The sequence below is a fragment of the Calliphora vicina genome, chromosome 5 (assembly GCF_958450345.1).
Source record: "Calliphora vicina chromosome 5, idCalVici1.1, whole genome shotgun sequence".
NCBI lineage: Eukaryota > Metazoa > Arthropoda > Insecta > Diptera > Calliphoridae > Calliphora > Calliphora vicina.
Window position 1 is genome coordinate 90,997,139 of NC_088784.1, and position 13,435 is coordinate 91,010,573.

General features: G+C 30.0%; 2 protein-coding genes across 2 annotated transcripts in view; one reads left to right on the forward strand and one right to left on the reverse strand.

Moving 5' to 3' along the window:
- Window positions 1-13,435, reverse strand: part of Vha44 (V-type proton ATPase subunit Vha44) — a 71,912-nt gene that overhangs the window by 48,455 nt on the left and 10,022 nt on the right. The gene's annotated exons all lie outside the window — the stretch shown is intronic.
- LOC135961847 (alpha-N-acetylgalactosaminidase) lies at window positions 4,343-9,343 on the forward strand. The gene is made up of 8 exons (XM_065513469.1): window positions 4,343-4,577; window positions 6,887-7,064; window positions 7,131-7,400; window positions 7,470-7,631; window positions 8,247-8,386; window positions 8,464-8,689; window positions 8,767-8,842; window positions 9,213-9,343. The coding sequence occupies exons 1-8, from the start codon at window positions 4,411-4,413 to the stop codon at window positions 9,245-9,247; spliced, it is 1,254 nt and encodes a 417-aa protein (XP_065369541.1). The 5' UTR covers window positions 4,343-4,410; the 3' UTR covers window positions 9,248-9,343.

The window sequence follows — 13,435 nt, forward strand, 5'->3', positions numbered from 1 at the left end:
ACTTGCTTAACTACTGGGTATTTATTGTTTTACTAAAAATGGAATTCTCATACTCATAAAAGAATTTCTGCTTAATATGCAAAATTACTTTTACTATACAATTCTTATGTAAAATAATGTAGTACATAAAAAAAGATCTGCCTTAAACTAATGACCCAATTTAGTTTAATTTTTAATTTATTTTTTTTTTTAATTTCGATCGAGTTGTCAACTGTTGTTTTTACTTGTTTGTTTTGCAAATAAATAATAATTATGATTATTGATATCTGTTCTATGTCGTCTATATGTAATACACTTTATGTATGAAATATTGCAAATATTTTCCGATACAGTTTTATTTATTACAAAAATTTCCAGGCTGTAGTTGTTTGTTTTTTTATGTTGCCGCCTTCTCAGCACATACATATGTTTGTAAAACTCATATATAAGTGGGACAACATTTGCACTAATGATGGGTATTTCCGAGCATTACGAGTACAATGAAATGTTTGTTATGCAATTGAATTCTAGAGGTAGATGGGGGAAAAACGGCACTTCATATACTGATAGAGTTTTAAATGAAAACTCAATATGCTGTTTTGTCTAATGTGGCTAAAATATGGTTATAACTAAAGTCGTAATAGCATATTTAATATTTAGAAGCTGTTGATTATTTAAATCCTAATGGGAATGTCTTAAATATATCTTCAACTACATTCGATCAGCCATTTTGCAGCAATCGAATGCCAAACAGTGGTTTAAAAAACTGTTTATTTTGGAAATTATTGGGTAGCTTTTGAATAATTGGAGATATCTTAATGAGTTCGACTCACCTCGGTCCATAAATATTCAATTGGAAATTATGAAAATTGATCTTCAAAATCATTCAACTCCTCTTTCAAAGTAGGCCTTCAATATATTTTACACAATTCACTTGCAATTGTTGTTCTTTCTATTTCCAAAGATGTTACGAACAAAGATCTTCAATTAGTCGATAAACACGTGGATTGATTGGACATGTGGCTATCTGGAAATCATTATTATCGACTTCCCCTATATACATATAAGGATCCAGACCCCCATTGACACCTGCTCATGCAAAGCATTGTGTTGGAACTATGAAAATTGATTATGGGAGGGAGTAGTGTTTGTGGACATTCGATTTGAACTTTCCTACTAGGAAAATGACAGGAAACACTTAAGCGAGAAGTTTGTTCCACATGTGGACAGTACGGCTAAAAAACGAATTTTCCCTGTAGTGTATTGTTCGGTCCACTGGCCAATCGACTACAAAGGGATGATGAAAAAGTTCCAAGTTCCCTAATTTCCTCAGAACACAATTTATTGTAGTACCGACAGAACAATGAAACGCAGTCCACATTGCGTCGATGCTCCAGCGAATCAATAGAGTTGGATACCCTACTGTAACCAATAATCACCTTCGCCCTCTCCTGTACGCATTCGAGAAGCTCCAAAATCGACTTTAAAGGATCGGCCCATACATGGGAGTTGTATTCAATTTTCGGTCGGATATACATATGTGTGATAAATAGTGAGGTGATCAGTGAAGTAATTCCTACATGGTTTCAGAAAACCGAGCCACTTGAATGCTTCTTTCAACACTTGAAAAATGTGTTTAGACAAGCGGACATCACATTGTATTGTCATGTCCAAACATCAAGAGCGTCTGATTCCACAAAATTTAAATTACCCATAAATACAGATGAAGCGACATGGTCTGTCGTTCGTTTTAATGGACGAGCTTACATCTAAGAGCACTGCTTTAAGAGCAGCGCTGGTATGTCATCAGGCTCAAGAGACTATAAAACCCTTTTAACAGCATTAACTCGAATAATAATATATTTGGCATTGTCACTAATACTCTTTCGAGTTCTGGCCGTGGTTGATCACTCTCCGGCAAGTGAGAATTACTTGTGAATACAACAAGAACAATTCAGTTAAAAGGTTAGGTTTATCGTACGGATCAGTGAATATTTTTGTTCATCCTTTAAAAGGGTCGGAATTGAGGAACTAACATTATCCTTTTACTTCACCGTGGAACAGTAAGATCTTTTGACACACGAAGATCTCGCCCTTTTTGCGAATCAGTTTCTGCGTTTTGGTTATTCCGCCATATTCTGAATGATTCCTTTCTGGATCTGATTTCTATTTTGAACGTCTAATTAAACCAAGATTTCTTTGGTGTAATGAAAGTCTTCGATTCTCAACCAGTTTCGCAATGGAATTGACGTTATTGTCTAGGCAACAAAGTTTCCAATTAAAAAGCTGAAGCGAATTATTGAGTTCAGCCCAACGAGCTTTTTCTTATATGAAAATTGAACGTTTCGTAGCTGTTTGTGAAACATGGCGAAGTTCCGAGAGCGAAAAGGAGGCGAAAATGGTACAACGATCCGAATTACCGAGAGGTTCAAGAAAATCCACTTCATACTTTTCAGGGTGATGGAATGAAAGTCTTTATGGAATTGACGTGGAATTGACGTTATTGTCTAAAATGCCGAAACAAATCATTGAGCTCAGCACAACGGGCCTTTTCGTAGATACAATTTAAGCGTTTCGTAGCTGTATGTGAAACATTGCGGTCAAATCACGCGATCTTGGTGTCCAATTTATGTCACCACAAAGAGAGTTAACCTTAGCCTGCCCATTATTATTATTAGTAAGGGCTCTACGCTCTGCGACCCATAGGATCTTTTGTGCAGCCTTAGATTTTTCATCCTAAATTTAGGCTACGTATAAAGCTAAGTATTCTATTTGGCGAAAGATCAATTACGCCCTTCCGAGCAGTCGCATAGAAGATGTTCAGAGGTTACCTAACATAAATTGGTGATACTTTAAACCACAGTGTCCGGTGAATAATCCAGTAAGTATCCTCAAGTCATCCTTTCCGAGCGAAAGCAACAACTGGGATCTACATCTGGATAGGGTCATTAATCGTTTGGACTGTCTTAGTCCTGGTAAATTACCCCATAATCGGGCAAATTCCGATTCAACCCAAGAACGAATACGTTCCGTACGTGTATACACGTGGGATGCCAAAGAGCGGTTCAGGTCCTATGAACCAGCGTCGAGCGCCCCTGTTGGTAAGACAATCAGCGCGAGTCTGCCCCATATATCCGACTGAATTTGAGAGATGGTTTCGGTTATTTTGATTGCATCGGTCGATTGTGACTTATAGAAATGGACCTGCTACATTAGAAAACTCCACAAGAAAAAGTCTTGCTGTGTCAAATCTCACTGCTGAAACCACATTAAGTCATGTCCATAACGTTTAAATCGGTACAACTTAACTGGTTATCATTGATCTGTAGCGTGATCTTATGGCTGTATGGACAAATGTCGACCAACACTCATTTCTAAATTAAATTCTATCCATTTCATCATTATTTATTTAATTTTCCCTCATTTAAGCTACCTCTCTGTACTATTATTAAACATTCTTTTAATTAATAAAACACATATTGCACTTCATTCAAACCTTCTCATCTCCACATTGCAAACTTGAGAATTTATCGCATAAATAATAAAAAAACTCAATAATTAATCTTAAGAAGTCAATCAAGGAGGCCAGCATAAATGTATAAACATATCTTGAAACTTATGGACATTCTTTATCTTATACAAACAATTTATTTAAACTCAAACTCAATGCCTCACAAATTCTTATCAGCAAACAGTACATACATAATGCCAGTATCTCAAATCAGAATATTTCAACGAACAAAGTCAAAGACTTGAGTCTATAATACTCAAGTCGTACTCAAACAGCTCAGCATGAAATCAGTCTTGAGTCAAGCGTCCAGAAGTACTGAACGATAATTAAATTGATACGGGAACGAACGAACAAGTCTAAACAACGAAATTAAAAAGTATTATTGTAAAACTACAAAGAATCGCAAAAAAACAAATTTAAAACATAGAGTCATTGAATTTGAAAGTAAAATTTTTAAAAAAAAAAAAACAAATTTAAAAGTGATAAGAAACAAGAGGTGGTTTCCTTTTTCAATTAAAACAAATAAAATGCTGACAAAATTCAAAACAACTTAAAACATAAAAGTGACATTTATTTTTTTAAAAAAAATAATAAAATAAAGTTGATAAAAATACTTAAGCCAATTTACTACTGTCTATATTTATGTGTGAAACTAAACATTAACTGTTATACACCCTCCCCACTGTGTATGACAGTTTATGTGTTTTACAGGTAAAATTTAAGTAGTATCTCTGCCTTATTTTCCTTATCAGCCTAAAACAATACACTTGTTACAAACCCCAACTTTAAACAAACAAAAAAAAATCTTATAAATTACAGTTGACTTTTACAAATTTCATTCATTAATTGCTCGCCTTCTAAGCGAAGCATACCAGTTCTCAGATACATATTTAAATTCGAAACTAAAAGAGTCCATTAAAATGTTACATTCACTATTTAAAACGATATTGGTGTCCTTCTTGATATTTAATAATGCAATTTGGGCATTGGAAAATGGTTTAGCTCGTACCCCACCCATGGGCTGGATGCACTGGGAGAGATTTCGTTGCATAACAGATTGTAAAAGATTTCCAGATGAATGTATAAGGTAAATATTAGCAATTGTGCGGTGTCAGTGATAAAAGTTGAATGATCGTTTGAGTGGAAAGTCAAGGTCAAATTCTTTATGATAAAGAGAAAATGAAAAGAAAATTCTATGACGGATGATTAAAGAAATGATCAGAGTGTAGTTTGGCTGGGTTAAATGGAATTGTTGTTTTAGGTGCGAAAGTGAAAATAAAAGTTATAAAAAATTTATTTTTTTAATTAGGGCAAAATAATAATAAACAATAAGAGTGGAAGGATCCTCACCAAAGTTGGTAGAAAGATTTAGGTTCATATAAAACTTGTCCTATTTTCGCCATACTTTACAGTATAATTTCAGAGAACTTAGAACTAATTTGTGCAAAATTTTATCGGGATTGACGCATAATCAACAGAGAGTATTCGGGGAAAATGTACAGACGGACGCACAAAACTAAATCGGCTTAGAATCGTATGAGGATCTAGAATATATACGTATGTATACTAAGGTGGGTCTGCGACCCACCTTAAAAAAAAAAAATTCTTAAAAAAAATTTTTAAGAAAAAACTTTTTTAAAAAAAATAAACAATTTGGAAAAAAAAATATTGTTGAAACCAAAAAAAAAAAATTTTATGGAAAAAAAATTCGTTTTAAAAAATATTTTTTCGATTTTGACCAATTGTATGTCCAACTTACCATAGCCTTATATACATCGTTGCAATGGACTTTGAAATATCTATCATAGATATCCATATTGTCTATATAAATGGCTTAGTAATCAAGATATAGATCAAAAATAGGGCACAAATCGAGGTTATCCTGGTTTTTTCCTTATATCTCAGCCATTTGTGGGTCGATTTTAAATAGCAACCGAGCCGGAAGAATTCCCGATATATTGATGTATGAATCATGTACATATGTAAGTTATTTGGGGGCTAAGGAAAGTTGATTTCAACATACAGACGGACATGGCTATATCGACTTCGCTATCTATAAAGATCCAGAATATATATACTTTGTGGGGTCGCAAATGAAAAATGTAGAAATTACAAACGGAATGACAAACTTATATATACCCTTGCCACTCATGGCGAAGGGTATAAAAAGATTCGGCACAGCCGAATATAGCTCTCTTACTTGTTTTAGATATAAGAAGTTTTTACTAAGACCAGCCTCAGACTCATTTGCCCTGCGGTAACAGTTCGAATCTAATTTCCAATTTTAAATTATTGATAACCTCCCAAAGTGTAATTCTTAGGAGTTTCTTACTATTAAATTATCTTGTCTTGGGGAAGTTTTACAATGTTTTCCTCCCAAATATATTATAATTTTTGAAATGGCTGATTTATTAATTGAATATTTATCACATATAGTTTTGTGCTTCTCTCCATCATTAAATTCGTTTATTATTTTGGTTTTAAAAATATTCGCAAATTTTTACTTATTGTGTGAATCTTGACTATTTGTGGATATACGACAAATATTTCGATGTGTTATAAACATAATGAAAATATATCACTGTATTTTTGGTGGAGGTTTTAATTATCGGTAGCTTAGCGAGCAAACGTGCTAAGTCCATTTTCTATAAAAATCGTGATTTTAAAATAAAACTCTAGAATAAGTAAAAATACACTATTTGCGTAAAGTTTACAATTATTTTGTTTTTTCTCGTTGTTATACCGTTGCCTTTTAAGAACAACTTTAACTAAAATAATAGAGTTAAAACGATAAAAATAAAGGAAACTTGTTATTAAGTCCACTAAAAACACAAAATATATAATAGAAAATGTGCTAAGTCCCTAAAAGTACTTATAAGTTGCCAACGCACTTCTTCTAAACTGTGATTATTTATCATTATAAATGTACAATAATGAAACTGTTTTAACAGATTTTAAAAATATTTAAAACCAATGATTTTACAACCTTTTTTGTGTCTTCTGTAAAAATTGTGAAAAGGGACTTAGCACGTTTGCAAACTAAGCTAACCTTAAAGTTTTTACAAGTTAATTTATTCCAGTTTTGATTTTATAACAAAAGTTAACATATGACAGAAATTGTGATTAATAAATAAACCTCCATCAGAATGGAAGTTTTACTATTTATTTGCAATAGTAGCTAGAAATCGGAGATCTTTCTATTGCATACATTTAATTGCATTTTGCTTAATACCTTTTTGTCACAAATTTCTCCTAAGTCCCTTAGTTTAATAAGCTGTTGGTTTGACAGACGGTGATAGGTTTTTGTACATATCGTTTAGACTTAGAATTCTATAAGCTAGAATCACTATATAAACATTATAATAATATATAATCTTTTAATTTATTTAAATACAGTGAAAATCTTTTCAAACGTACCACCGATCTGCTGGTCGATGAGGGCTATTTAGCGGCCGGCTATGAATATGTCATTATCGATGACTGTTGGTTGGAGAAGGAAAGAGATAATGTCACCAACAAACTTGTAGAAGATCGTTATAGGTTCCCTAGTGGCCTCAATCACTTGGCCGATTATGTGAGTTTCCAAATTTTCATGTTGAAATCATTAATATAACCAAGTTTTATATAAATATCTATTTAGATCCACAATAAAGGTGTTAAGTTCGGTTTATATCAAGATTATGGCACAAATACCTGTGCTGGCTATCCGGGTGTTATAAAACATATGGCTTTGGATGCCCAATCTTTTGCTGAATGGGATGTAGATTATGTGAAACTGGATGGTTGTTATGCGGATATCAATGAAATGGATCAGGGTTATCCAGAGTTTGGTAGACTCTTAAATCGTACGGGTAGACCCATGATATACTCATGCAGTTGGCCAGTGTATCAGGAATATGAGGGGAAATTGGTATGATTATGCTTAATTAATATTTCAACAAATGTATTAAATATTTAATTTATGTCCATATATTTTTAGCCCAACTATGAGGCTTTGAAGGAACATTGCAATTTGTGGCGTAACTGGAATGATATTGATGATTCTTTTGAATCGGTGGCCCAGATTATGGATTACTTTTCGAAAAATCAAGATAGAATACAGCCACATGCTGGTCCCGGTCACTGGAATGATCCAGACATGGTAAACAAATTTAGTTATCAGTAATTGGAGATTTTGTGTTTGAAAACAGAATTTGAATCATTAATTTTTGAATTAATTCGCGAATCATTCATACTAAAAAAATGAATTGAATGAAATTTGAGTCAATTCAAATGAATTTGGTAAAAATGAATTGCAATTCATTTCCAAATCAAAAGAATTTGTCAAATGAATTGCAATTCGTTTCCAATTTAAATGAATTTGTTGAACGTATTGCAATTCGTTTCTAATTCATATGAATTTGTCAAAGTGAATTGCAATTCATTTGAATTGATTTTGAATTCAATTTATTTTACAGACTTATTTGAATTGAAAAAGAATTGCAACTCATTTTTATAAATTCATTTGAATTGGAAATGAATAGAAATTCATTTCTGCCTAATTCTTTTGAATTGATTCAAATGTCATTCAATTCTTTTTTGTTGTGAAAAGAATTAATTCAAAATTTAGCTAATTCGTAACGAATTAAAATCAAAAACGAATAATTCATTTACAGCTCTTTCATTTTTAATAAGTTTTAGTTTTCTACTGTGCTAAATTCCCAATTTAATTATTTTTAAATTCTCTGGCATTAATATATGTATATTTTATTTTTAGTTAATTTTGGGCAACTATGGTTTATCATATGATCAAAGCAAATTACAAATGGCGGTTTGGTCTATATTGGCAGCTCCTTTAATTATGTCAAATGATTTGGCTGCCGTAAGACCAGAGATCAAAGAGATTTTACAAAATAAGTAAGTAAACATACAAAGCCCCATGTTATACACAATAAAAGTAACCATCATTAACCATTAATGTCTTAAAATTTCAGATATGTTATCGCTGTCGACCAAGATCCTTTGGGCATTCAGGGTCGCCGCATATTGTTGAGAAACAAAATCGAGGTTTGGTCACGCCCCATTACCCCCGTTGCTGCCAATAATCAATACTCTTATGCTGTGGCTTTTGTCAGTCGTCGTGCTGATGGTGCTCCCTACCCCACTAAATTTAAATTAAGTGATTTAAATTTAAACAATAAACTTGGCTACTCAGTTACGGTGGGTTTAAATGAAATTTATCAACTTTAGATTTTATTTAAGAAGTGTGATTTTTCTTTTTTGTTTAAAATTAACAGGATCTTTATGATAACAACAAAAATGTGGGAACCTATAAGCCAGGACATATTTTCCAAACTCGTGTTATACCCAATGGTAAGTGATGATTTAAGGAAATATAATTTTTTAAAACAAATTTTAAGAAGAAATATCTTAAAAATATTTAAAAGTGTTTGGTTCATGAGTAGGGTTTTTATCCCAGGAATTCACGGTACAAATTTCCAGGGGTTCTTAGCAATTTTTCACTACACGATTCCCGGTATTTTTTGCCTTAATTAACTTATTTTATATAACAAAAAATTGTATTTCAATAAACCAAACTAACGTTATATCTGAAGTAACCAATATAAAAGCAGTAACCAGACTATAAAAATCGTACATATTTGAAAATTCGATTAATTAAAATTTATAACATTTTTCGAGTATTAATTTGCCTAACATTGTTTTTTTTCATCTTTATTTGCAGGTGTGACCTTCTACAAATTCACTGCTTTAAATTAAAGGATCCATCGGCTATATATTTACATGATTACTGTAGTTTTATGTCTTAAATATTATAATTAATAAATTGTCTAAATAAATAAATATATTTACATATGAAGTTTTAAAATGGAAAACTTTTTGAAAAATTTATAAAAATACAAATTCTACTAAAATAAATCCAATATAAAAAAACAAGTAAGAGAGTTACAATTCGGCTGTGCCGAATCTAATATACCCTTCACCAATGTATAATACTTCAATATAATGATTAATAATCAAATTTTTTGGGAAAAATACGACCAACAAACAAAAACACAAAAATGACTTGCAACACTAAACCAAATACAACAACAAACTTAAACTATGCAAAGTCATACAGTTTTTCTAAATAATTTTTTATTTTTACTTTCAAATCACTTGCCGGAGTTTATTTTTTTATAAAAGATGTTAGATTTGTTAACTTTTAATAGATTTATGTAAAATGTTTCTCTTCCGCTTTAGATTTTTATAAATTATTAATTAATTTTCCACTAAAATGGAGGGCCAACCAAGCCAGAGCATTTTTAATATGTTCACTTTTTTTATTATATACTTTCATTGGCTTTCACTTATTTATATTAAAACACTGTAACACAAATTGTTTAATATAATTAATGATTTACTTTTTTTAATACTTATTTTATATTAAGAATTAAAATGTTTATTAACGACTATTTTGTAACTTCGTATGCACCCGAATTAAGAAACTCTAACCATAAATAAGACTAGAAATAAAAGGGTTGCCAATGTTATAATTTATTGGCGAATTCAAGGATTTTTATATTGAAACGGAAGTTCAATATTAAAATATATCCGTTAACTATTAAAAACTTTATGCAATCTAGAAAATACTAATTTGTTTATTACAAATTTTAGAAAAATTATGAAATACTTGAAATTTTGTAATTAAAAATGTCAGAAATTATTAAAATCTTAAGAAAAAAATCTTCCACAAATTGTCAACACTGTTAAACAACAACACAAACATAGCTTGCAACAACAAACAAAATACAACAACAAAGCTGGTTGTCAAACTAATACAATTTTGCAGTAATAGAAAGCCTAGTTTTTCTAAATCTATATTTACCTTTAAAATCACTTGCCGGACTACATTTTTTTATAAAATTATTTAGAATTATTAACTTTTAATAGATTTATCTAAAAATTTTCTCTTCCGCTTTATTTTTTTTTATAAATTATTACTAAAATTAATTGGCTTTTAAAATGGTGGGCTGAGCCTCTCTTAATACACTCTCATATTTGCCTACTTGTTAAATAATTTATTTATTGTTACTTAATTGTTTTAAAACACTGTACCACTATTTGTTTAATATAATTAATGTTTTAATTATATTATTAACGATATTATTAATTATATTCCAACTTCATTCTCGCCCGAATTGAGAAAAACTAACGAATATTAAGACATAAATAAGAAATAGAATGATTGCCTATATAAAAATTGGTTGATAAATTAAGGGATTTTTTAAAGAAACGGAAGTGGATGATTTAAATATATCCGTTTTAATATTAAAAATATCATACAATTATAAAACTTTATAAATTAAACATTTTAGATGAAATTAATAACAAACAAAATCTCTAAAAAACCATAAGAATAAAAATGTCAACAGTTAAACAAAAACATATCATGCAACAACAAACTAAATACAACAACAATGTCGGTTGTCAAATTAATACAACTTTGCACTTTTAGAAAGCCTAGTTTTTCTAAATCAATTTTTTCCTTTAAAATCACTTGCCGGACTACATTTTTTTATAAAATTATTTAGATTTATTAACATTTAATAGATTTATGTAAAAATTTTCTCTTCCGCTTAAGTTTTTTATAAATTATTAGTAAAATTTATTTGCCTTAAGATGGTGGGTCGAGCCTCTTTTTTTATCAGTTTCATCATACGAGAAATGCGCGGTTTAGAAGTGTTGATTTTGACACGGAAGACTAAGATTGCCCAGGCCTGTCAAACAAGTTTGAAGACCAAGAATTAGATGCATTACTCCATGAATATTGTTGTAAATATCAACAAGAGCTTGCCAAATCATTGGCAGCTACTCAAGCAGCAGTTTCAAAAGTTTGCGAGCAACAGTATTCATCCATAAGCCGGGAAATTGGTTGAATTGAAGTCGAGAGGCTTGAAATACGATTTTGCATATCCGAAATAATGATTGAACGCTAAAAAAGAAAATCAGTTTTGCACCGAATCATTACTTGCGATGAAAAATGGATCCATTACAATATCCCGAAGCGAGCATTGATCGAAAATCGCACAGAATATGCGGCCAGACATGAAACCGTAATATTCCATCATGACAACTTTCAGCCACATGTTGCAATACCTGATAAAAACTATTTAGAATGAAGTGGTTAGGAAGTTTTGCCTCACCCGGTTAATAGTCCAGTTTTAATAGTACCGATAAACCATAATTAGCTTTCGCCATTTATTTTATATTCAACACAGACAATAAAGAAAATATTTTTTTAAAGATTTGAAGTTTTGTTATCTGGGAGCTTCCCAAAGTACATTTTTGAGCTATTAAATATAGGCTGATTTTGATGTTTTTCAATATCAAAATTACCATGACTATATCTGATATATTTTTACCGTATGTTCTTTCTTCGAGGATATAACGACTTGATCGATATTGTTTACAATTTTAGGAACATTTTAATATGTTTTTTTAATTTGTAATCTTTACAATATTATTTTTACTTTATAAATCAAATTTTTTTCTATAAATTCACGTTATTTATAATTATTTACATTAATTTTATTGAAAGAAGAGCATTAAATTGAGTACGTTTATCATTTTAAAAATGTGTTTACTTTAACAAAATGTGTTTTCAATTTAAATTGTTTAGTATTTTTCTGTTTGTTTATTGATTTAAGTGAAATTCTAAGGAAATTCTGGCAAATTGTTTATTTAAAGTAAATGATTTATAGACAAATTATAAAATTGGTGATTACTATTCTTCTGAATAAGTATATACAATTAAAGATGTTATTGTGATTATAAAACTTATGTAAATGGAAAAAATCAAAACTACATATTTGATTAACGTTGTAATAAAGAATTAATTTTTAGCCAAACTACAATGACTGTTTATGCTGCCTTTACAAGATCATATATTTGTGGGAAGCTAAAAAAAATATAATTCAATTCAATAGTTTTTTGAAAAGTTTCTCATATAAACATAACGTTAAAGCTGTCTATAACAGTAATGTTCACGCCATACAACAATTGTTTGAAAAATTTACACACATTTGTTACGCTCTTTTAAAAACTTTTGTTCATTCATCGTTTAGCTCTCGATGAAAACACATGCGACGGACTATCGTCATTTTTTTCAGACATTTACTAAGCATTGTTGTTGGTTGTTTTTGGACGAAGCATAGCAAACACAAGCGTTTCAATTGCAATTGAACACATAATAACAAAGTCAAAAATAAATACAAAATTAAATAGAATTTAGGCCGTATAATGCATATTTTTTCTTTTCCTTAAAATTTAAATTACATTCATTAAATAAATTGGTTATATGTGACAAAAATTCTAAATCTAAACTTTCATTATTTTGTTCTTATTTTAAATGTTTGACATTATGTTTGCTGGGTAGCTCTCTCACCAATACATCTTCATTTTTATTTTTGAACATCACTGGTCTATAAACACACTTTCATATGATACTGTGTGTCGTAAGATATGATCGTGTAAATGCAACTTTTATAATTTCTAGAGAATACAAATAAAAACTCATTTATTCTTATTTTTTTTTTTTTACTAAAATTAAATTTTATTGTTTTAAATATTTAACAAAAAAAAATTGTTTACACTAATTGATGCATACACTAACGTATTTCTTTTATGTTCTTCGTTTACATTAGATGATTTATATGAAAATTGTTTTGTAGTACATGGTCTTGACTAAATTTTAATTCATGAAAAACATTGAAGAAAATTTTAAAATAAAATATTTTTATTTATATAAATATTTACTTATTTAATAGTTTATCATAGATATTCAGTTACAAAATTGTATAAAATTTGATTTTATTTAATAATTTTTAGAATTTACAATTTAAGCTCAAGCGGTGATGGTTTTAAGAAAAAGCTAAGTGAAACTGAAAAAAAAAAATAAAATAAAAC

Coding starts and splice junctions, on each gene's coding strand:
- LOC135961847 (XM_065513469.1), top strand. CDS start 4,411: ATGTTACATTCACTATTTAAAACGATATTGGTGTCCTTCTTGATATTT. Junction 4,578..6,886: donor TTTCCAGATGAATGTATAAG/GTAAATATTAGC, acceptor ATTTAAATACAG/TGAAAATCTTTTCAAACGTA. Junction 8,690..8,766: donor AACTTGGCTACTCAGTTACG/GTGGGTTTAAAT, acceptor TAAAATTAACAG/GATCTTTATGATAACAACAA.